We start from the raw sequence: 26,149 nt of genomic DNA on the forward strand, positions 1-26,149 counted from the left end.
TCTTTACATCCTCCTAACACTGTTTATCTTTTGATGCGTTTATCCTAGTGGGTGTGAAGTGATATCTCATTTGTTTTAATTTGCGTTTTCCCTAATGAGTAATGATTTTGAACATTTTTTTTGGTACTTATTAGCCATCCATGTATCTTTTTGGTGAAATTTTTATTTAATGATCTTTTGCTTAGTTTTTAAATTGGGTGTTTTTCTTATTGAGGTGTAAGAGTTCTTTATGTATGTTGGATAGCAGTCCTTTATCACAATATGATTTGCAAATTTTTTCTTTCAGTCTGTGTATTTTCATTTTCTTAATGGTGTCTTTTGAAACACAAACGTTTTAATTTGGATGAAGTTCAGTTTAACAGTTTTTTTTTTTTTCTTTTCTTTTTTGGATCATGCTTTGGTGTTGCATCTAAGAAATCTTCCTCTACCCCAGGGTCATAAAAATTATTCTCCTGTGTTTTCTCCTAGGTCTTTAGCTCTTATTCATAAGTCTAAGATTCATTTTGAGTTAAGCTTTTTGTATAGTAAAGGTCTAAACTCATCTTTGTGCAAGTCTTTATCCAGCTGGTTCTATCAACTTAGCTGTTGAAAGAGTACCATTTCTCCATTAAATTGCCTTGGCATCTCTGTGAAAAATCAATTTACTATAAATGGGAGAGTTTTTTGGGGGACTCTCAGTTTTATTCATTGGCCCATGTAGCTATGCCTCACATTTTTGTTTTTGGTTTTGGTTTTTTTTTTTTTTTTTTTTTTTTTTTAGGGTCGCACCTGCAGCATGTGGAAGTTTCCAGGCTAGGGGTCAAACCACAGCTGTAGCTGCCAGGCTACACCACAGTTCCTGGCAACACTGGATCCTTAACCCACTAAGTGAGGCCAGGGATTGAACCTGTGTCCTCATGGCTATTAGTCAGATTCGTTACCACTGAGCCACAACAGGAACTCCCCCTTTTTTTGTCTTGCCTCATAGTTTTGATTACTAAAATTTTATAGGGAGCTTTGAAAATGACAGATGTTAGTCCTCCAACTTTGTACTTTTTGAAAATTGGTAATTCTGCATTCTTTGTATTTCCATATCATTTTAGTATCAGTTTGTCTGTTCCCCCCCAAAAAAACCCCTCCTTGGATTTTGATAGAGGTCACATTGAATCTTTTTTTTTTTGCCATGGTTTCTTTTTTTTTAATTATAGTTGATTTATAATGTTCTCTCATTTTCTGCTGTACAGCACAGTGACCTAGTTATGCATATACATACATAATTTTTCTTACATTATCTTCTCTCATGTTCCATCACTAGTGACTGGATTTCTGTCACTAGTTCCTTCACTTGTTTCCTGTGCCACACAGCAGGACCTCATTGCCTATCCACTCCAAATGTAATAGTTTGCATCTACCAACCCCAAACTCCCAGTCTCCCCTCCCTCCCCGCCCTCTTGAGGCTTTAAGTCGGCTTGGGGGAGATTTGCCATCATCTTCTAGTACGCAGGCATGGAATGTCTCTCCATTTATTTTATTCTTTTTAGGGGCTCAGGTGTGGCACATGGAAGTTTCCTGAGGGTCAAATTGGAGCTATAGCTGCCAGCCTGCGCCACAGCCACGGCAATGCCAGATCCAAGCCTCTTCTGTGATCTACACTGCTGCTCATGGCAACACAGGATCCTTAACCACTGAGCAAGGCCAGGGGTCGAACCTGTATCCTCATGGTTTCTAGTCGGGTTCATTTCGGCTGAGCCACGATGGGAACTCCCTCTCCATTTCTTTTAGATCTTCAGTTTCAGTGTGTAAGTCTTTTACTTTTGTTCTTTTTAAATTTATTGCCAAATGAGTGGAATTTTTTTTTATTTCATGCTTTTATTCTTCATTAGTAGATAGAAATACAATTGATTGAATGAAGACAGCCCTAAGACACAGATTTCCAGTACTAGGGATATAACATACAACATGATAACTGTAATTAACACTGCTGTATGTTATAACACTGTTGTATGTTATGTATGAAGTTGTTAAGAGAGTAAATCCGAAGGGTTTTCTCATCACAAGGAAAAAAATTTTTTCTGTTTCTCTAATTTTGTGTCTGTATGAGATGATGGATGTTCATTAAACTTAATTGTGGTAAATGTTTCATGATGTGTGTAAAATCAATCATTATGCTCTACACTTTAAACTTACACAGTTCTGTATGTCACCTATATCAATAAAACTGAAGAAAGATGAAACATTTTTAATTAAAAATACAATTGATTTTTGTATATTAATCTTATAACCTGCAACCTTGACGAAGTCATTTGTTGGTTCTAATAGTAGGTTTTTTTGTGTGTGTGCAAATATGGATTCCTTAGGGTCTTCTGAATACAGAAGCATGTCATCGATGAATAAAGAACAGTATTATTTTTACCTCTCCAACCTGGATGTCTTTAACTTCTTTTTCTTCTTCTTATTAAGGGGCGTATGTGGAAAACCAACAGCTGTCATCATAATTAGTGGTAAAAGACTGGATTACTTTTTTTTTTTTTTTTTTTTTTGCCACAACTATGGCTTGGATTCAGTCCCCAGCCTGGGAATTTCTATATGTTGCAAGCGTGGCAAAAAAAGAAATCCCATGGGGTCATGGTGTATAATCCTTTTTTTTTTGTCTTTTTATAGGGCCGCTCTCACGGCATATGAAGGTTCCCAGTCTAGGGGTCCAATCGGAGCTGTAGCCACTGGCCTACGCCAGAGCCACAGCCACGCGGGATCCGAGCCGCGTCTGCAACCTACACCACAGCTCACGGCAACGCCGGATCGTTAACCCACTGAGTAAGGGCAGGGACCGAACCCGCAACCTCATGGTTCCTAGTCGGATTCTTTAACCACTGCACCATGACGGGAACTCCTAATCCTTTTTTATAGATTGCTAGGTTAGGTTTAGTTGAATATATTTTGTTGAGTATTTTTGCTTATATATTTTTGAGGAACAATGATCTGTAATTTTTTTTGTGCCGTCCCTTGTTGGTATTGCTCTCGGGTAATTATAACCTCATGGAATGAGTTGGGAATAGTTCCCTCCTATTTTTGGAAGAGATTGTGAGGTGTCAGTGTTATTTCCTTTTTAAATATGTGATAGAATTTATCAGTGAAATCATTTGGGCCTGGATTTTTATTTGTGGGAGGATTTTAAATTATCAATTCAAGTTTCTTTAGTTGTTATATTGGTCTATTCAGAGTTTGTTTTTTCTTGAGTTAGTTTTGGTAATTTATATCTTTCTAGGGGGTTGTCCATCTCATTTAAATTGTCTAATTTGTTAATATAAAGGGATTGTTTGTTTTTTTTAAATCTTTCTACTGTAGGAGTAGGTACCGATTCCTAATTTGGGTAGTTCATTTATTATTCTTTTTTTTTTTTTTTTTTCTCCTGAATTTATTTATTTATTTATTTACTTATTTATTTATTTTTATTTTTTATTTTTTTTTATTTTCCCACTGTACAGCAAGGGGATCAAGTTATCCTTACATGTATACATTACAATTACATTTTTTTCCCCACCCTTTGTTCTATTGCAGCATGAGTGTCTGGACAGAGTTCTCAATGCTGTTCAGCAGGATCTCCTTGTAAATCTATTCTAAGTTGTGTCTGATAAGCCCAAGCTCCCGATCCCTCCCACTCCCTCCCCCTCCCATCAGGCAGCCACAAGTCTTTTCTCCAAGTCTATGATTTTCTTTTCTGTGGAGATGTTCATTTGTGCTGGGTATTAGATTCCAGTTATAAGTGATATCATATGGTATTTGTCTTTGTCTTTCTGGCTCATTTCGCTCAGTATGAGATTCTCTAGTTCCATCCATGTTGCTGCAAATGGCATTATGTCATTCTTTTTTATGGCTGAGTAGTATTCCATTGTGTATATATACCACATCTTCCAAATCCAATCATCTGTTGATGGACATTTGGGTTGTTTCCACGTCCTGGCTATTGTGAATAGTGCTGCAGTGAATATTGCGGGTGCATGTGTCTCTTTTAAGTAGAGTTTTGTCCGGATATATGCCCATATGGAAGTTCTATGTATAGATTTCTAAGGTATCTCCAAACTGTTCTCCATAGTGGCTGTACCAGTTTACATTCCCACCAGCAGTGCAGGAGGGTTCCCTTTTCTCCACACCCCCTCCAGCAGTTGTTATTTGTGGATTTATTAATGATGGCCATTCTGACTGGTGTGAGGTGGTATCTCATGGTAGTTTTGATTTGCATTTCTCTTATAATCAGCGATGTTGAGCATTTTTTCATGTGTTTGCTGGCCATCTGTATATCTTCTTTGGAGAACAGTCTATTCAGGTCTTTTGCCCATTTTTCCATTGCTTTTTTGGCTTTTTTGCTGTTGGGTTGTATAAGTTGTTTATATATCCTAGAGATTAAGCCCTTGTCGGTTGCATCATTTGAAACTATTTTCTCCCATTCTGTAAGTTGTCTTTTTTTTTTCTTTTTGGTTTCCTTTGCTATTATTCTTTTTTTTATTATTCTTTTTTTCTCGCTTGGTTTCTATAAGACGTTATCAATTTTGTTGATCTTTTGAAAGAAACAGCTTTTCTCTTTTTCATTGAAGTCTATTTTAATCTTTATCTCCTTTATTCTTCTTGCTTGGGTTCGGTTTGCTTTTCTTCCCAGGGTAGGGGTTGAATTGGAACTGCAGCTGCCAGCCTACACCACAGCCACAGCAACATGGGATCCAAGCTTTGTCTATGACTTACCCCACAGCTCATGGCAACAACGGATCCTCAACCTACTGATTGAGGCCAGCTATCAAACCCACATCCTCATGGATACTGGTTGGATTCTTAACCCACTGAGCTACAACAGGAACTCCCTGGACACTTAAGTTATTAATTCGAGCTGTTTGATTCTTCTATTTATTTATTTATTTATTTATTTATTTACTTACTTCCTTATTTAGCCACACTTGCAACATACTGAAGTTTCCATGCCACCAATTGAATCCAAGCCATGGTTGTGGCAACCCCAGATCCTTAACCCTCTGCACCAAGCTGGGGATTGAACCCACACCTCAGCAGCAGCTTGAGCTGCTGCGGAGACAATTCTGGATCCTTAACCTGCTGTGTCTTAGAGGGAATTCCAGTTGCTTCTTTTTTAGCATAGGTGTTCAAAACTATTCATTTCCCTCTAACCAAGCCTTTAATTGCATCACATAAGTTTTCATGTATTTGTTTTCATTTTTGTCCAGTTCAAAATATTTTTAAATTGCCCTTGTGGCTTCTTCTTTGGCCCATGGATTATTTAGTAGCATGTTAATCAATATCCAGATATTTCAAGATTTCCTAAATTTCCTTCTGTTATTGATTCCTAACTTAATTCTGTTATGAGCAGTGAACATATTTTGCATGATTTCGGTTCTTTTAAATTTTGAAACTTGTTTTATGCCTGTGTTGTATAGCCTGTGACCTAAGAATGGTTTTGAGCTTATTAAAGGGTTGTTAAAGAATATATGACAGAGATAGTATGTGGCCTGCAAAACCTAAAGTATTTGCATCCCACTTGGTTATGCTATATAATCCTTTTTATATGTTGGTAGACCTCATGGGCAGAAAAGGTTTGCTAACACCTGGCAAAACATGTAGTGTCTTTTAGAGAATATTCCATGTGCCTTTGAAAAAACTGTGTATTTTGATGTTGTAAGGTGTCATAGGGTCTGTGGATTTCAGTTAGATAAAAGTTGGTCAGTGGTATTGTTCAGTTCTTCTTTATCCTTGTTTATTTCCTTTTTAGTTCTGTCAGTTATTGAGAGAGGGAGGTTGAAGTCCTCAGCTATTGCTACTGAATCGTTTATTTCTACTTTCACTTCTGTTAGTTTTGGGGTCTCTGTTGTTCAAATGTACAATTCAGTAGCACTAAGTACATCCACAGTGTCATGCAGTCATCACTGTTTTCAGAACTTTTCATCATCTCAAACAGAACTCTGCTTGTTGAATAATAACTTCCTATTCCCCCTCACCTTACCCCCTTGGTAACTACCATTCTGCTTACTATCTCTATGAGCTTGACTATTCTAATTACTGTGTCTAAGTGGAACCTTATTTTTGTTCTTTGGTGTCTGGCTTATTTCACTTAGCATAATGTTTTCAGGATTTATCCAGGTCATAGCATGTATTAGAATTTCATTCCTTTTTAAGGCTGAAAATACTCTGTTGTATGGATATAACATATTTGCTTTATCCATTTATCGCTTAATGGACATTTGGGTTGTTTACAGCTTTTGACAATCCTGAACAGTGTTGCTTGTGAACATCAGTGTATAGGTATCTGTTTGAATCTCTGTTTTTGTGTGTGTGTGTTTGTGTGTGTCTTTTTGTCTTTTTAGGGCTGCACCCATAGCATATGGAGGTTCCCAGGCTAGGGGTCTAATTGAGCTGTAGCCGCCGGCCTACGCCACAGCCACAGCAATGCCAGATCCGAGCCGCATCTTCTACCTACACCATAGCTCATGGCAATGCTGAATCTTTGACCTGCTGAGCGAGGCCAGGGATCAAACCCGCAACCTCATGATTCCTAGCCGGATTTGTTTCCACTGCACCATGATGGGAACTCCAAATCTCTGTTTTTTAATTCATTTGGTATTACATGCCTGGAAATAGAATTTCTAGATTTTATGTTTAGCATTTTGAGGAACTACCAAACTGTTTTCCACGGTGGTTGCACCATTACTTTTTCACCAGGAGTGCAGTAGGGTTCCAATTTCTCCGTATTTTTGCCAACACTTGTTATTTTATTTCTTCCCCCCCCCCCTTAAAGAATAGTATCCTAATGGATGTGAAGTGGTGTCTCGCTATTTTTTTTTTTCTGTAGCCTTTCTCACTTTACTATTTAATTTTTAAAAAAATTTTTTAAATGATTTTTATTTTTTTCCATTATAGTTGATTTACAGTATTTTGTCAGTTTTCTACTGTGCAGTAAAGTGACCCAGTCACACATACATATATACATTCTTTTTCTCACATTATCTTCCATCATGCTCCATCGTAAGTGACTATCGTTCCCAGTGCTATAGAGAGGATCTCATTGTTTATCCTTTCCAAATACAATTGTTTGCATCTTTTAACCCCAGATTCTCATTCAATCCCACTCCCTTCCTCCCCCCACCCCCAGCAACCACAAGTCTGTTCGCCAGGTCCATGAGTTTCTTTTCTGTGGAAAGGTTCCTTTGTGCCATATATTAGATTCCAGATATTAGCGATATCACATGGTATTTGTCTTTCTCTTTCTGACTTACTTCACTCCATAAGAGAGCCTCTCGTTCCATGCATGTTGCTGCAAATGGCATGATTCTGTTCTTTTTTATGGCTGAGTAGTATTCCATTGTGTATATATACCACATCTTCTTAATCCATTCATCTGTCAATGGACATTTAGGTTGTTTCCATGTCTTGGTTATTGTGAATAGTGCTGCAATGAACATGTGGGTGCATGTGTCTTTTTCAAGGAAAGTTTTGTCCGAGTATATGCAAGATTGGGATTGCTGGGTCAAATGGTATTTCTGTATTTAGTTTTCTGAGGTACCATACTGTTATCCATAGTGGCTGTACCAGTTTACATTCCCACCAACAGTGTAGAGGCTTCCCTCTTCTCCACACCCTCTCCAGCATTTGTTATTTGTGGATTTATTAATGATGGCCATTCTGACTGGTGTGAGGTGGTACCTCATAGTAGTTTTGATTTGCATTTCTTTCATAATCAGTGATGTTGATTATTTTTTTCTTGTGCCTGTTGGCCATCTAATGTATCTTCTTGGGAGAAATGTCTGTTCAGGTCTTTTGCCCAATTTTCAATTGGGTTGTTGGGTTTTTTGCTATTGAGTTGTATAAGTTGTTTGTATATTTTTGAGATTAAGCCCTTGTCAGTTGCATCATTTGAAACTATTTTCTCCCATTCTGTAGGTTGTCTTTTTGTTTTTTGTTTTTTTTATGGTTTCCTGCTTTGTGGTTTTAAAGTCACTTTGAGACCTTAATCTTCTTAGTTTGTCACAAGTTTAGAGGATGTAAGGTGCTGTCATTGTATATATTTCTTAGAAGAATGAGGTCTTTGTGTGTTTTGTGTATGTTTGTGATAATATGGAATGACTGGATGTCCCACTCTATTTGCCCAGGAGCTCCACATTCCTAAAAGTGGTTAAATTTTAAGCCCCGCTACTAATATTGTTAATGTTTGAGTAATATTTTTGCTTTTTCAAAATCTAGAATTTATCTAGGAATTTTCCAATACTAATTTGATTACTATTCATAGAATCGATCTTCATTTAGAGCAAACTCAGAACATGAATTTCTGGATTTGAATTCCCAAATCTCTACTTAATTTGCTTTGCAACTTAGAGTAGCTTTAAAAAAATATCCAAGCCGAAGTTTTTCCACTTGTATAATAGAGATAATACTACACAGGAATTGTTAGTATGTTGATTGAATTAGACAGTTTGTAATGATCTTGGCATACAGCAGAGGTAGTACCCAATAAATGGTATTATCATCCTTCTTCTGAAAATATGAACTACATTTATCACATCTATCATTTACCTGCTCTTTCTCTTGATTGTCCAGTGATCAGAGAGTGCAATTTCAGTGGTATTGTATATTAGATAGTCCTTGGAATATAATTTGTCTTGGCCAAAACAGAGTCCCTTTAGAGTCCCCTTACCCTTGTAGATGTCTTTTTTCACTAAATTTTCTTCTCATTTCAGTGGTGTTCTGAGTTTTTTGTCTGTTTTCTTTGACAGAGAGTAACAAAAGGAAAAGAGTTAAACTGTAACACCCTGACTCACTGGTTAACGATATGTCCTTTGCTTTGAGCAGAGACAAAACTTCTCTTTTCCTTCTTTTTATTCAAACTAAAATTGTCTTTTTTTGGCTTAGCTTTTTTTTATATAACTTCTTGCTATGCATCTATATGTGTGTCTTTAGTTATGCGCCCCTCTTTGTTCTATCTTTTATATAAACTTCTTTAAAATCTGAGCTCTTAGTACTTCTCACTATAGGTCTGCATTGGTGTGTTTTTCTTTGTTCCCCTCATTTGAATTCTTTGCAATTGAATAATCAGAATTGAATTTTAAAAGTTAAGTCTTTTGCAGTGCCTACATAGGCATTGTGACAACTCCTATGTTTTTCTTGGACGTTTTTTGTTTCTGCTTTTCTTGAAGAAAAAACAAAAAACAAAAAACAAACAAACAAAAAAAAGAGGGTCCATGACTTCTCTACCTTGTTTCAACTCCAGGGAAGATACCCTGCTAGCTCTTCATGAAGAGCTTCCATGTGTCGCTTCATCCATTGTTTCCATTATGAATTGTTGATTTTTACCAATAAGAATTTGGCCAGTATTTTATATTATGTACTAACCTATTTCAATGGGCTGTTCTAGCACTTAGCATTTAAAATGTATATACCACCTTTTATCCAAAGGTGTAAATGGTTACTTAGTTATATTTTTTTCTCTCCCCCTCCTTCCTTTCTTTCTTCACACTGATTTTTTTAGATCAGCCTTAGGTTCACAGCAAATTTGAGTGGAAATATATGCCCCCTCCGCACACACATGTATAGCCTCCCTAACTTCTCAGAGTCCTCATCAGAGTGGTACATTTATTATTATCGTTGAACCTACATTGACACTGCATTATCACCCCCAATCCATGGTTTACATTAGGCTTCTTGGTGTTATACATTCTTTGGCTTGTAACAAATGAATGACATGTAGCCATCATCATAGTATCATAAAGGATAGTTTCACTGTCCTAAAAATCCTCTGTGTTCTGCCTGTTCATCTCCCAACCCCTGACAACCACTGACCTTTTTATTGTCTCCATAGTTTTGCCTTTTCTAGAAAGTCATATAATTGCAGTCTTACAGTATGTAGCCTTTTCAGATTGGCTTCTTCACTTAGTGATATGCATCTAAGTCTCCCTACCCCCACCTCTGCCATTACCTTTTCATGGCTGGACGACTCATTTCTTTTTAGTGTTAAATAACATTCTGCTATCTGGTGTACTGTAGTTTATTTATACATTGACCTAAAGTGGCTATACTATTTTATATTCTTACCAGCAGTGAATGAGAGCTGCTATTGCTCTGCATGCTTAGCAGCATTTGGTGTTGTCAGTGTTTTGGATTTTGGTCATTTTAGTGGGTGTGTAGTAGTATCTCCTTGCTGTTTTAATTTGCATTTCCCTGATGACATAAGATGTGGAGCATCTTTATATGTGGTTATTTGCCATGTTTATAGCTTCTTCAGTGATATGTCTCCTCACACCTTTGACCAGTTTTTCTAATTGGGATATTAGGTTTTAAGAGTTCTTTGTATATTTATGTTACAGTCCTTTTTTGTTGTTGTTTTTCTTTTTCTTTTTAGGGCTGCATCTATTGCATATGGAAGTTCCCAGGGTAGGGGTGGAATCAGAGTTGGAGCTGCCTACCTATGCACAGCCATGGCAATGCCAGATCTGAGCCTGTCTGTCACCTATACCACAGATTATGGCAACGTTGGATTCTTAACATGCTGGGATTGAACCTGCATCCTCATGGATACTGGTCTCCTGAGCCACAGTGGGAACTCCTGCCTAACAGTCCTTTATCAGGATTTTGCAAATATATTCTCCCATTCTGTGGCTTGACTTATTCTCTTGACAGTTTCTTTAGCAGAGTAGAAGTTTTTAATTTTAATGAGGGCTAGCTTATCAATTATTTCTTTCATGAATTGTGCTTGGTGTTATCTTAAAGCCATCACTATATTCAAGGCCATCTGGATTTTCTTCTGTGTTGTCTTCTAGAGTTTTATGGTTTTGTATCATAGGTCTGTGATCCATTTTGAGGTAATTTTCATGAGGGGTGTATGATACTAGATTTTTTTTTTTTTTGGCATGTGAATGTCAGTTGTTCTTATTCCATTTGTTGGAAAGACTGTGTTTTCTCTGTTTTTTGAAAATAATGGAGATGCTTTGTCAAAGATCAGTTAACTATATTTATGTGCTTCTATTTCTGTTCCTTTGATCTTTTCGTCAGCTCTTTAGCCAAACCACACTGGCTTGATTACTGTAGCTTGATAACGAGTCCCCAGTTGGATAGTGTTAGTCTTCCAGTTTTGTTCTTTAATGTGTTAGCTATTCTGGGTCTTTTGCCTCCCCATATAAACTTCAGGATCAGTTTATTGATATCCACAAGATGATTTGCTGGGATTTTGACTCTGTAGGTCATGCTGGGAAGAACTGAAATCTTGAGACTACAGGGGCTTCCTGTACATGAACATGGCATATAGCTTCATTTACTTAGTTCTTCCTTGATTTCTTTCTTTAAAGTTTTATAGTTTCCTCATATAGATCTTATACCTATTTGGTTTGGTTTTTACCTAGGTGTTTCATTTTTTGAGTGCCAATGTAAATGGCAATGAGATTTTAATTTTAAAATCCTCTTGTTCATTGCTGGTATGGGAAAGTGACTGACTTTTGTATATTAACCTTATTACCTTCTACAACCTTGCTATAATAGCTTATCAGTTCCAGGAGTTTTTTTGTAAGTCCTTTCAGATTTTCTGCAGAGACAGTCATGTCATTTGTGAACAAAGACAGTTTATTTCTTCCTTCTCAATCTGTGTGTTTTATTTCCTTTTCTTATCTTATTGCATTAGCTAAGACTTCCAGTGTATTATTAAAAAGGACTGGTGAGAACATCCTTGCCTTGTTACTGATCTTAGCAGGAAAGTTTCTAGTTTTTCACCATCAAGTATGATGTTAACTGTAAGTTTTTTATTTTTTTACATTTTTTTATTTTTTGCTTTTTAGGGCCACACCTACGGCATATGGAGGTTCCCAGGCTAGGTGTCAGATCAGAGCTACAGCTGCCAGCCTACATCACAGCCACAGCCACAAAGGATCTGAACCGAGTCTGCGACCTACACCACAACTCACGACAACGCCAGATCCTTAACCCACAGAGTGAGGCCAGGGATTGAACCCTCAACCTCATGGTTCCTAGTCAGATTTGTTTCCACTGTGCCACGATGGGCACTCCCTAAATTTTTTATAAATTTGTTATACATTTTTTTATATCAAGTTGAAGAAGTTCCATTCTATTCCTATTTTGCTGAGGGTCTTACTTAGTTTTTTAGTTCAAATTTTTGTTTAAAATAATTTAACGGATACTGGTATAATTGGATCTTTCAGTTTGTTGAAACAGAAGTTTGTCATCTCAAATTTAAACCCAGATTAGATTCTGCTAGAAAAACAGTATAAAATGTGATGTTGCCCATCCTTGTATATGTATGACTTAAGAAAATGTTATATTCAGGGCATTTCTGATGTTTTTTTGTTTTGTTTTGTTTTGATATAGACTGAGGTCCAGGAAAGACAGTGAGACTTAAGTGAAGTAGCCCCAAATCTTTCTTTTTCATATAGCGCTTGGGTTGGATTAAAGAGAAACACAGAAACTGGAGTTAATGATCTCATAATCATTAAACATTTTTTCTGTCTGGTTTGTTCACAGATGTTCAGCCTGTTGCCTATGAAGAGCCCAAACATTGGTGTTCAATTGTCTACTATGAATTAAATAATCGTGTTGGGGAAGCTTTCCATGCATCTTCTACTAGTGTGTTAGTAGATGGATTCACAGACCCTTCAAATAACAAAAGTAGATTCTGCTTGGGGTTGTTGTCAAATGTTAATCGTAATTCGACAATTGAAAACACTAGGCGACATATTGGAAAAGGTGATTTCGACATTTCCCTGCATTCAGTTGAATTGAGTCATTTGTTGTGCTGGCTGTGTATTCTGCATAGTGTAAGGTGCTGGGGCATACGGAGAAATTTTAGGCACAACATCCTGCCCTCAAGTTGCAGATGCTGAAAATAAGTGAAGACACAATCAGACTTCTTTTCTTTATCCTGGCTGTTTTTTTGTTCATAACACTTAGGATCTGAAATCATACTACTTCTATATTTATTTTTTGATTGTCTTTTTAACTGAAATATAAGCTTTACAGAAATCTGCCGTGTTCACAACATTGTCTTCAGTAGCATAGAATTATTATTTCCATTCATAGTACATACATAAAAAATATTTGTTGAATATGTGAATGTCAGTGAAAGATTAAAAATTTTAAATTATGATATCTGACAATTAAATTATGTATAAATGTATGAATATAGCTTCAGTATTTAAAAATTAAAATTATATAGCTAAAGCTGAATAGTCCTTGATACAACTTAGAAGAATTTCTGCTATGTTGGAGGAGCAGGGTTTCTAGTAGAAACTCCAGTTTGAAAGACTTAAGTCTTCAATGCCTTCATTGCCACTGCTCCCACCTTTTAAATTCAGTAATAAGGTTTTTTATATAATTCATGCTACAAGACAGTTGCCACAACAAACAAGGAACTTTTCACAAGGAACCCATCCCAGATAGAGCCATTTGCCTGTCTTTTGTTTTTACTACTTACTACTTTTTGTTTCTTTGGCTTGAGAAAGTCTAAGTCCAAATTAGGGGCAAAAGTTAAATAACTGTAATTGTGATGTAATTTCTTATAGAAATTCAGAAAAATGATGTGTCCAAAAATAAGTTGGAAAGAAAGTTTCCATTCTTTTTTGACTTAATTATCACCTAGCCATTATTTTTTAGGTAAGAATGCCTTTCGGCGAGTTCCCGTCGTGGCGCAGTGGTTAACGAATCCGACTAGGAACCATGAGGTTGCGGGTTCGGTCCCTGCCCTTGCTCAGTGGGTTAAGGACCCGGCGTTGCCGTGAGCTGTGGTGTAGGTTGCAGACGCGGCTCGGATCCCGCGTTGCTGTGGCTCTGGTGTAGGCTGGTGGCTACAGCTCCGATTCAACCCCTAGCCTGGGAACCTCCATATGCCGCGGGAGCGGCCCAAGAAATAGCAACAACAACAACAACAACAACAACAACAAAAGACAAAAGACAAAAAAAAAAAAAAAAAAAGAATGCCTTTCTTCTATGCATTGATTTTTCTTAATACAGTAAATCTGCTTGGCGAATTCATAAATTCTAGAATCATTTTTCCCTTTTTCCCTGGTATACAGTTCTAGATCCTTTCTTCCACAGGTCATTTTTATTTGCTCATAAGCAAAGCATAGTTTTTAATATCAGAGCCTGATGCTAGTCTGTGACTCACATGTGTGCAGAGGTATGTGCATACAGTGATGGTCTTTTTAGTACTATTTGCAGTAGTGAAAAGTTGGAAACAACTTCAGCTTTAGCTATATAATTTTAATTTTTACATATTAAAGCTATGTTCATGTATTATTTATATGTAATTTAAGTGTCAAAAACATCTTTTTAAAGGAAAGTAAAATAGACCTGCCATTTAAAGCCTCTTCTATGATCTGAAATTGTGTCTGTGACTTACAGCTTTCTTTTTTTTTTTTTTTTGGCTTTTTTTGCTATTTCTTGGGCTGCTCCCGCGGCATATGGAGATTCCCAGACTAGGGGTCTAATCGGAGCCGTAGCCACCAGCCTACACAAGAGCCACAGCAACGCATGATCCGAGCCACGTCTGCAACCTGCACCACAGCTCAGGGCAACGCCAGATCGTCAACCTACTGAGCAAGGGCAGGGACCGAACCCGCAACCTCATGGTTCCTAGTCGGATTCATTAACCACTGCGCCACGATGGGAACTCCGAGCTTTCTTTTTTTAATGCAGCTGCAGCTGACCTTTGCATTAGCAAAAAGAGTGCAAAGCTCTTTGCCAAACAACTATTTACGATTGTTGATAGCACCAATATTCCTTTGAAAGGATTCATCAGAAGGTGTTTTTCAGGGAGATCTTTTTGCCATCGTTTCCCCTCATAGAAACAGTAAATGATTGTTGGAAAAGGGAAAAAACCCCTGAGAACTGGTAACCTAGTGTGCTGCCGACCGGAGGCCGAAGTCTTAGTTATTTGAGTCCTTTTAAATGTAGGCAGGCATCAACATCTTGATTATCTTCAGCGATATAAGGCCACCTAGTGGTAGCATCTGTCTGAAAACTGGTTATGTTCAGTGGTTATTCTTGGTTGCACCTATTACAGCCTCTTTGGTTTCATTGTACTGCTTCCTTAAGTTGACTTCTGTCATGCCTGTCTTTTTAAGGTGTTCATCTGTACTATGTCGGTGGAGAGGTGTATGCCGAGTGCCTCAGTGACAGCAGCATATTTGTACAGAGTAGGAACTGCAACTTTCATCACGGCTTCCATCCTACCACTGTCTGCAAGATTCCCAGCAGCTGCAGCCTCAAAATTTTTAACAATCAGGAGTTTGCTCAGCTTCTGGCCCAGTCTGTCAATCATGGATTCGAGGCGGTGTATGAGCTCACCAAAATGTGTACCATTCGAATGAGTTTTGTCAAGGTAAGCGGGTTGTGATCTGTAGCTTTGAGTCACTGTAAATATGAATAGTACATGTCTGCAGATGATGATTTCTTAAAAGTCTTTGAAAGGTAGTAATTACTTTTGACCTGATTTAACAGGTTTTTAAATGATATCCTTCAATTTATAATTTAAACCATGTGATTGGTCTGAGATTTTATTTTATAATCCAGACATTATAAAGTAGTTGATAATGATTTTGACATTGAGCAGGGGCTGAGTTGATAAAGAATTTCGGTTAAAGATTAAATTGCTAGAAAACATTTAATGTTAAAATTGCTTTTTAAGTTCCTTTTGGCGTTAGCAGTTTCAGTGATTATTAGATCCCATTAGATTGACTTAAAGAATTCTTGACAATACTAAAATCATTGTCCTTGTTTTATGCTCTGTTATTAAGGACTTGCAAAAGTTCAAAGAACTTACCAAATTTATTATTTGCTCTTGGCCGGATTTTATTGGCATTCCAAATGATGGTTCATGGGCACAATTTAGAACTTTAGTGATAGATTTAAGCAACCTATGCTGTATCCACTTGGGCCTTAATTGGATTTAGCCAAAGAGGAGCAGTTGTCTAGTACTCACTGTGTATAGGTTCTTTCTTTTTGGCCCACAGTCTCACAGCCCAGTGAGTTCTTCCTTGCTGCTTTGTTATAGGTCAGTTTGCGCAGCAGTTTATCAGTAGCCCCGAAGGCATTTCCCTTCCCTTCTATAGAAACATGACTTGTACTCCCCTATTGCAGCCCAACGACAGCTGCCCAGTTTTCTTGGGCCAGGACCGCCGTAAACAGTGAAGCAGAGAACTTGAAAAATCTGGTAAATAAAAGTGAAAAAATTCTGTTTCACTCTTTGGGGTTTTAGGCTAAAGTGTTCCAACTCAGTTCATCCCAATGATTTACCATCTTAAAATGATAATGATAGGAGTTCCCACTGTGGCTCAGCAGAAACAAATCTGCCTAGTATCCATGAGGACGCAGGTTTGCTCCCTGGCCTTGCTCAGTGGGTTAACGATCCAGCATTGCCTTGAGCTGTGGTGTAGGTTACAGACGCAGCTCAGATCCCGTGTTGCTGTGACTGTGGTGCAGGCTGGCAGCTACAGCTCCGATTTGACTCCTAGCCTTGGAACCTCCATATGCTGTGGGTGCAGCCCCCCAAAAAAAATAAGACCAGAAAAAAAAAAAAAAAGGATATGTGATTGCCACTTTAATTACACTTATATCCACTGATAAGATTTACAGTGCCTTATCTGATTACCCCCCCCCAAAAAAACCCCTGAAAATCAAAAACTTAACAAAATCTGATGTGAACTTACATGAGGCTATATCCAGGTTTTGTTTATCCCATTAAGAGAGAATATTGCTCACTGCAGAAATATTAATGGTTTAATTATGAGATATTGCATCAGTATTACCTTTCTAAAAGTAAAAAAAATAATAATAATAATAAAACAAGAATTTTGAGACCTATCTTGCTCCATTAAGGGATTATGGATGCAGCTATTGTGTTGCTTTTAATTCTATGGTGAATGTTAAGATTGGTTTTATGATGGTTTTTTCCTTTCACACATTCTATTCATCTCTACTGTTAAAGTATTTTTTTGGTTAGTATGTTTAAATTGGTTTAGACTGGTTGACAGCTTAAATAGTGGTTTGCTGTGATGTCTGTTGATTTTTGTAGGGCTGGGGAGCAGAATATCACCGGCAGGATGTTACCAGCACCCCGTGTTGGATTGAGATTCATCTTCATGGGCCTCTTCAGTGGCTGGATAAAGTCCTCACTCAGATGGGCTCCCCTCTGAACCCCATTTCTTCTGTTTCATAGTGTAGAAGTATTCTTTTTCAATTGTATTATTAGTGGACTTGTTTTAATTTTAGGGAAACTTTCAGTACAGATACTGTGAGCTTACATGGAAAACAGATATCACAGCTTATTTTTTTTCTACATAATTGTGACCAATACATTTGTATTTTGTGAAGAATCTACATTTGTTTGTATTAATGTTCATGTGATTAACTCTCAAAAGTGTTGTGAAAGATGCAGAGTAAGTATTGTGCCCCTGTTCAAAAGTTTGGCATTGATCTTAAACTGGAATGTACTTGTTGCCTTATTTCCCAACAATTTTTTTGGAAAAGTAACACGTCACACGATGGAAAAGAGTTAACAGTATAAGATGGTGTTCAGTGAAAGTCTTCCCTTCTAGTCTTGATTTTCCAGAAGCTGTACTTTTTTTTTTTTTTTTTTTTTTTACCAGTTTCTTTGTCCTACCAACTTTTTAAAAAAGTGTAATTCACTGTTTTATAAAATCATATGGTAGGGCCTTAAAAGAAACTATAAAAATATATTTTATTTGAAGGAACACTATGCACTGCTCTAACAAGTAGTGTTCAATAAAAGCTAAGTGATAGTTTTCTAAATGACATCGTAAAATTTACATTTAATACAGCTAAATGTTTGTCAGTGTGTTGTGACTTCACTCAGTATATCTTTTCTAAAACATTTCCTTTTAAAAAAAAAATTACTGCAAACAACAGCTCTCCAGTATATGTCATTGACTCAGAATCTGTCTTAAGTACTACTTTATAGCTAGTGCCAGTGCATGCCTGGCTTTATTCAGCTGTGTTTGCTGCTTTTGGCCAATGTTGCAAGAACTCTAGTTTTGACATGCATTAATCTTTTATTTTGCACTTTGATGGGTGACAGTTTTTAGTGTAACCTTTTGTGAAACACACTCAAGTGAGTTGGACTTAGATGCCCATCCTGACTTCCTCGGTACCCCCTTTTGTATTAAACACTGCAGTTTATAGATTACAGTTGTAGGAAGTTATTCTTTTCTAGCTTTTGTTGTATTTTCAGCCTAGATTATAAGACTGTTATTCAGTAGCTCCAGTTGAAGGTGCCTTTTTAATTCCCTGCAGTTTTATGGATGGTATTAATGTTAAAAATTGTGTATATAATCCCGTTGTTCTTAACGTGCACCAGTCTCCCCATGCAAGGACCTGTGTCCTATAGCCATCTCTCCGCTTCAGTTTGGCCCCAAGGATGAGGCCACTGGTCTGATGCTTAAAGGAATCAGCAGTGATCATTGAGCTAACTGATTTGGAAACAGTTACCATGTGTGCTCTTTTTCCTTGTTTTTTTTTTTTTTCTTTTTTTTTTTTTTTCCCCCAGCACCTATGTGGATGCTAGTCTCTGCAGTCCTCAGAGGAAAGATGTGAAAAACTCTAAAATATCCATTTAATCACTTGTACTTAAGGCCTTTGAGTAAAGGACTCTTAACCTCTTTTTCTGTGGAGCAGCCAAATGGACCCTTAGTTGTGGCATGAAGAACGAAAGACATTATTTTGGGGGGAAAAATCACCTAATTTACCTAAGAGAAGAAGCTTATTTTCTGGTGCCTTTTGAAAGTATGTGGAGCCATGTCTGTCTTCTGTTTAAACTCTTAGTTTGGTTTGACTTTCTACTTTTTCTGCTTTTATGCGGGGGGGAAAAATGCATTTTTTTTTTTTTTTTTGAGGAAAGGAGAATGTGATTCCTTTTGTTTTCCATAACATTGTTTATTGCTTTTATAAAGTGCAGCCAGGGGATGGTTTCATTTCTCTCAGATGAAGTGCCATATGTGTTTCATGCTCACAGTCCTTTGCTTAAGTAAAAGGAAACTTTCTGACAGTCACCTGAGCCTTAAACCTAAGTTTTGCATGACATGCATACTCAGTCTTCCAGAAATGTGTCAGCCACACAAAAGAGGATTATTTGCTTAGTGATAGAACTTAGCTAGTTCCATCATTCTTTTACTTACCAGGCTCATGGCACAATCTTTGGAACACGTTTGTAGAAAAACCACCCAGGTTGAATGGCAGATACATGTAATCAACTTCGGTGGGCTTGAGCTGGTGGAAACTGTTGAATTGTTTTATTGATACTTTCTTTGGAGTCAATTAAAAATCACTTTTTATTCATGTAACAGCCTTTAGAGTTAATGGGATTTTATGTGATTGGCTTTTTCTGTATTTTCTCTACAGAGGTGTGGCTTATGAATGATAGTACTAAAGTTTTTAACTCTGAAGAGCTTCGTGAGAACTGTAAGGCTGTTTTATTTCCAAAACTGAACTATCTTCCTTCAGTCCAGCTGATTCTATAATTCCTGTGGTTTCTCAATGTAGGAATGGATGGGAAATAAAAATTGCCAGTGAGATTTAAAAAACTAAGTAAAATTCTACCAGTGAAAAAGGTGCCTGAGAGAAACCATTTCAGAAAGTTACAGTTCAAGTTTTTACGTAATCCTCAGGATGGTTTATAGTCGAATTTATGAAAACATCAACACTACCAGAAAAATCACATTTTATAGCATGTACAACATATAAATAAATATATGCCAGCTGAAAAGAGAGTCTGGGAATAATAAAATTATAACTAGTTTGATAAATGCAAAAAGAGAAATAGTATCAAAATTAATCTCAGTAATTCATTAAAGCAACAAAAAGATATTGACTGGAAAAGATTTAAAAGGTGCATTTGACTAACATCTCTTCCTAATTACCTGTCTTAGGTTATGGAATAGAAACTAGTAGACATGTTATTGGTCTGCTGAAGTGAACTCTTTTTCTTTATAGAGAAAATTTAAGGAAGGTATCAGTCTAAATGACACATATATACATCAGAGTATAAACCCTTTTTTACGTTTTCTTGTTATATAAATAAACTATAATAATAGAGTTGGCTGGGTTTCTGAGGTGAAATCCACAGTAATATTACTAGGTAGTTCAACAAGCTAAACCAAATAGTACAGAAAGAGGGTGTAGCTGTTTTATACTTTTCATAACATTTGAGAGTAAGACATTCATCTAGGATGTAAATGATCAGCAGGAATTCAGATCTGAAATCTATTGTCAAGATAAGGACTGGGGCTCACATTATAAAACCTTCGGTATGCCCTTCCAGTACCTGTGGGAGACGGTTCCCCTGTAATAGAGTTCTTTTGAAAGAGAAAGTTTATACAAAAATGAAATCAGGCCTGTAGCGGAGAAACTCTAAAGTTTGGCGGTGCCCGTGTCAGAGCTGTCCTTCTGTTACAGAGAGCATCTAGTACACCAGTTTAGAGCCATCTCTTTACACGTTTCCTAGTTGCCTGCTAAACAGTACTTTGGATCATTATCGTGTCCCACTAAAATATGTAAGTAGCTTTTTATACTCTCTGAGGAGGAGTCTTTAGATAAATCTTAAATTCCACTTCCAGTGACGATTGAGATCTTGGACCTGTTAACTTTGAGGAGGCTTGGGGCTCTTCTTTGTGCTCTTAGTTACATCCTCACCTAATCTCTCAGGTAGGAATCTAAGTCTGTGTCCGTCAGCTCCATAAGCAAGAATTCTTTAAGGTTGTAGATAGCCTGGTGATTTTAGAAGGGTTTGGTGATTCTCCTTGGCAGAAGTTTATGGGCATCTCTTCAGGTATTCAGTAGCACGGCTTTTGGGGTCGTAATCTCAGGTTTGATGCCTGTTTCCCCCGAAGCAGGAACATTTTCTTGATTAATACAGGTGGAAATCTGGGGAGGTTTTCTTCTTACAGAAGATGCATGCATGGAGAGAGAATTTGAGGCATTTCTTCTAAAGAATCATACCTGCTGAACAGAAACTTGGACAGTTCTTTGTAATTCACTGGTTTGCGGTTTAGCCTGTCCTAATTACAAGAGGTAACGGTATTTGTCAAGCCTTTGTAAGACTGGATTTTTCATAGTAGAAACTCATCTTCTACAATGCAGTTATTATAATTGAAATGTTACCCTAAAATTGGATGATTTACAAAAACCAGTAAGATGGATTTTACCTATCAACTGTTTTTAAAAAATAGGAGCATATTCTGTAATATTTGCTGGTAGCAATTGCTGTAAAACAAGTGATGAGTTGTTTTATTGAAAAGATTGAGTCTCGGAACAGGCTACTTCTACTGTTTATGTCAGAGAGAAAAAGGTGTGTGTGGTTCTCTTTCAGATAATTCAGTTCTTAAAATTCTTAAAATCATCATAAGAATTTATTTGAAGAGATTGCTTTTAAAAAGTTCAAAATTTTATGTAGAGGTAGCTCTTGTTTTACCCCGTTGATAGATAGTGCCTTCTTAGCTATAACAAAAGCCCAATGAGGCCAGACAATCCCAAGTAAAGAATACATCTTTTAGAGTCTGATATTCCCTTCCTAGTACTATTGGAGATGATGTTGCTTTGATTTATTCATAGAGTATTTTAATTGTAGGGACTCTTGAAGAAAATGGTTGGTTTCTCCTTAACCTGGTTGGTTAAAGTTGCATTTTATTAAAATTGGGTAAAATTATAATCATGAAAACTGGGTATTTGTATGTAACTGCCCATGTTCTTGTAAAAAGCTATGTCATATGCAGATGATAAAGACCAAACCAATGGCTGCACTGTAGGTCCGCTTCTTACTTATACTTGTTCTGCTTCTGTTTATGTTGTAGACAATGAAATTCTAGCAACATGCTTCAATTCTGTTATCTTTTTGATACTTATGAAAATGTATTAGGTTTTACTATATTGTGCTTTTCAAAGCATAACTCTTAAGAACTTTGTTTTTGCATATCGTTTGCTAATACTTTATTTTAATAAATCTCAAAATCTGCTTAATGTTTGTTTTTTGTTTGTTTTGGGGGGTATTTTCTGTTGTCTTAACATGTTTCATTGAGTACAGTTATAAAAAGGATGAGATTATCAGTTGCTGTGTGACCAGCTGTGTTATCTGTGTTTGTGCACTAGTGATAGAAAATGAATATTCCATGCCTTTCCAATCAGCATGAGGTTTGCTCAGAATGATCAGCTTTTTTCTTTTCTGTTTTTAAGACAGTTGATGTGTTTTTCTTTGTTAATTTAGTTGTGTTTTGAAAAGGTATTTGAATCTAGAGTGTGTAGGCTTTTTAGTTGAACCATTCATTTCCCTTCTCTAGAGCACTCTGAAATTAGAGGTCTTGACCAGATGGTTGAGAGAGAGGAGAGCTCTTAGCAGAGCTGGCTTGGAATCTGCCTGCCTGCATTTGAGTGCTGGGCCTCATCGCTTCCGTCACTCTCTGCATTTAGGCAGGTTGCTTAACCATCTGTGCCTCAGTTTCCTGATCTGTAAGTAAAAGACTACCTTCTAGGATTTAGGGGAAGATGAAGTAAAGTAATACAAATAAAGTACTTAGAACAGTGCTAGCCCATAAGGACTCTTGTTATTATCTCTTACCTTCCTGTACTTCTTTGAACTGGAAGAGAGAGATTATTTCTGATGCTGCTTAATTAACTTGGTAGATTAACCCTTGATTACCCACTTTGCAAATTAGCCTTGCTTTTCTTAATTTTATCCTTTAAAAAAAAATATTCACAATCACACATTCGTTTTGTCATCCCCACCAAGTGCCTGCTTTTACCACCTTCTGTGTTGTATATGTAAGAAATACAAACTCTTCCAATTAGAAAGAGAGGATGAAAACCCATGTGACCCTACTGGAAAAAACCCAAACTAAATATTTTAACCCAAAAGAATGAATATAAAAAAACTACTTATTATTTTCTTTAGAGGGAAACGCTTCATCAAAAAACTCCATTTCCGGATCAGTTTCTTCTTAGGCTTTTCTTGTTTCATATGTAAGGCATTTAGGAAGGTGTTTACTAGCAACTTCACCAGCTATTTTAGAAACATATATTAAAAGCATTTGTTCTGGCACACAATTTTTAACAGTGAGAGGTGTTGTTTTCTCTCAGATTGAAGATAATTAGTTTTCAAATTGCTATAGCCAAAACAGTTGAGGTGACAGAGGGATCAATTGTGACATCTGCTTCAGTTTTCTTTTAGACGTGAGACTCAGTGGCTAATGCTATTTCATATGACAGCAGTTCTGATGAAGTTTATATTTTATAAGATATTTATAAGAAGGCTGTCAGTGGACTTTGAGAAAGTACTTTTTTCTTCCATTGAACATTTTAAATATTCCTGGGTTTTTTTTGTTGAATTTGTAAACCTATCTTTAATAAACTGACTTTTGTTTTAAAAAACCTCTTGTGTTCTTTTGATCTAAATCACTTTCTGTGGTTGTATTTTAAAGGGGAATGGGGCTCTAGAGAAAATATAAAGAAGATTTTTTGCCAGCTTGTTTAAACATCTCCTTCTCAAGTATGTTGGATAGAAGTGAGAAGTGAAAGAAGGAGTCGGGTTGGTGATTAAGATTATTTTACTGTCCATATTTTTTCAAGTGGATGTATGTATAGTTCCTGTGAGTGGTGTTTCCTGAGGCAGTTTTTGATGTTTGGGGTGGATTTGGAAAGCCTCCTTATACTTTGTCTTAATCTCTTACCCCTTTCCCCTCATGTGCTATTTCATTTTAAATAATTCCTATTTATCTGAAATAAATGCTGAGAATTTCTTTTTGGCTGTACCCACGGCAAACAGAAGTTCCTGGGCAGGTATCGAACCTAAGCTACAGCAGTGACAAGGCCTAATCCTTAAGCCGCTGAGCCCCCAGGGAACTCCTCAGAATTGAACAGTAAAGTATGAACTGAAAATCGCAAACCCATAACGAACTACTAAACATCTGTACATGTAGCCTTCTAACCTTTTCAGATAGTAACCCTCCATCAGTCCTTTTACTTCTTTGACAGAAATTTAGCTGACTAGGAGTGAAGCTGTAGCACCTTTTTAGAAAGAGTTTGCGAAGAAACTGGTTTGGTTCCAGAGTATTTCTCGAATTCCGTGTCCTCAAGGGAGCACTGTCCTTTCTGAGCTCTCTCCTGTTTTGTTGAATGGCAGACCTTTCCATCAGATTACATCAAAACAGATTACATCAAGCTGAGCTCTCCAGATATTTTAATGAGACTGCTGAAGTGACAAAAACAGGCAACAGCAGCAAAAAAACAATGGGTGTTAATCTGGGAAGGCTTTCAGAAAGAAGGAAAATAAGACCTTGGAAAATGAGACAGAAAAAGGTTTTCATTCTCCTCAGCATTTCTCACCATTCAGTGGCCTACGTGTTTTCCTTCTTTACCCTGTTGATGGACTGTCTCATTTCAGAGGAAGGTGAGCTGTGGCCAGGCGCATGTTCCCCCTGCTAGAACAGTTCTTGATATACTGCAAGTACTCGAAAATTTGTTAAATGAATGAGAATACTGAAGTCAGATGTGCTTTTTTTTACGCTAAAATGTAGCATTGAATTATGTAATAGCGCAGTGCTTAATTGAACGGATTTGAGCTCAGCACTCTGTCGCTCTCTTGATGACATGCCTCATAGCAGAAGGAGGAACCTCAACTAAGAGCACACCTATCTGTTCTTTCTCTCTGACCTTTGAGATCTTTGCCTCAAAATGTTCAGGTTCCTGCACTGTTGTTTAGAGAAGCTTCAAAATTAACAGTCAAGTTGGAGCTTTAACCTGTTGACATTGAATATTTTCCCAGAGAGAGGCGAAAGGGCACAGTTTCTGGAGTTTCCACTGTGGCTCAGCGGAAGCAAATCTGACAAGCATCCACGAGGTTGCAGGTTCAATCCCTGGCCTCACTCAGTGGGTTAAGGATCCGGCGTTGCCATGAGCTGTGGTGTAGGTCGCAGACATGGCTTGGATCCCTTGTTGCTGTGGCTCTGGCGTAGGCCGGTGGCTACAGCTCTGATTCGACCCCTAGCCTGGGAACCTCCATATGCCACAGGTACAGCCCTAAAAAAAAAAAATCAAGGGTACCGTTGCCTTGATGTATTTGACAAGAGGAAATAACCAAAAAGAAGAGTGTAAGCCTACAGGGGTGGCAGCATTGAGAACCCTGTAGTTTGATGGCAGTGCCCTGGCTTAGATGCCGTAATGTCACCTCTAGCTGTGGTGCCTGAGGGACATGCCTTCAGTTACATTCAAGTGGGGCACCACAAGTAATGCCTTTGAGACACAGAACATAGTGACCTGAACTTGTACTTTTAGAATAAAAGATGAATTTTGCTCAAGAGAGTACATGTGTGATGGGGGAGAAAAAGCACAGGAGTGTTTGAAGGGTGATGCAAACATTATTAGGATTAACAGTAAGCATTCGTTGATTGTCTTATTTACATAAAATTCCATGAATTTTACAGAATTGGCCGAGGCCAGGCTAGTGACGGCAGTGAAGGCGAAGGGGGTGAATGCTCGCACAGACTGGTTGTCTGTAAATAGGAAGCCTGAAAAGATCCTCATCTGAAAAAAAAGGCACGTGCTTTCCTTTAACTGTCTAATAAGTTGCTAGGAGTTTACGGATTCCCATTTTCTCCTTCCTTGATCCTAGAACACCGGTGTCCAGCTTCGTGCCACATTTCCCAGCCTCTCCAGCTAGGGGTGGTCATGCGACCAAGTCTCGAGCAGAAATGATCTGTGTCGTTTTGGCATAACGCTCTGCCAAGGAGTCCGCGCACCCCTCCCCTTCCCTGTGGCTGGAATGCAGATACGATGGTAGCAGCTGGGGTAGCCGCCTTGAAGTGGCCGTGGAAGCTCAGGGACGAGGCTGGCAGAGCTGTGCTAGTCCTGGAAGGTTAGGCGAGAAAGACACGTGGAGGTGGGGCATGTTCTTGGTTGTAACAGTTCCGACTGTGACCGGCTTCGTCCGTCCTTTGCTTCTTCACTTACTCTCACCAAACCTGTGTTGCGTGCACACTGCAAGCCAGGCTTCATGCTACAGGCAGCAGAGCCATCACAGGGAGGCATTCCTGTCCCCATGGAAAGTGAAAATAGAACCTATTTTAATGGTTTTAGCCCCTGTCTAGTTCTGCCGATCGGATCAGTTTTGGAGGGTGGAGGAGGG

The 26,149-nt window shown here is 37.7% G+C and overlaps 1 protein-coding gene across 4 annotated transcripts in view; it reads left to right on the plus strand.

The window, feature by feature from the left end:
* SMAD5 (SMAD family member 5) overlaps positions 1-22,720 on the plus strand; it is a 56,458-nt gene extending 33,738 nt beyond the window's left edge. For 3 of the 4 annotated variants that reach the window (XM_021084785.1, XM_021084786.1, XM_021084787.1), the window contains exons 5-7: positions 12,493-12,714; positions 15,090-15,346; positions 17,039-22,720. In XM_021084785.1, coding sequence (XP_020940444.1) covers positions 12,493-12,714; positions 15,090-15,346; positions 17,039-17,182 — 623 coding nt within the window. In that variant the 3' untranslated portion in view covers positions 17,183-22,720. Of the gene's footprint in view, positions 1-12,492; positions 12,715-15,089; positions 15,347-16,104; positions 16,329-17,038 lie in introns of those variants that run through there. The other variant, XM_021084788.1, reaches the window with a different exon arrangement.

The sequence above is a fragment of the Sus scrofa genome, chromosome 2, assembly GCF_000003025.6.
Source record: "Sus scrofa isolate TJ Tabasco breed Duroc chromosome 2, Sscrofa11.1, whole genome shotgun sequence".
In the NCBI taxonomy this organism is placed as follows: domain Eukaryota; kingdom Metazoa; phylum Chordata; class Mammalia; order Artiodactyla; family Suidae; genus Sus; species Sus scrofa.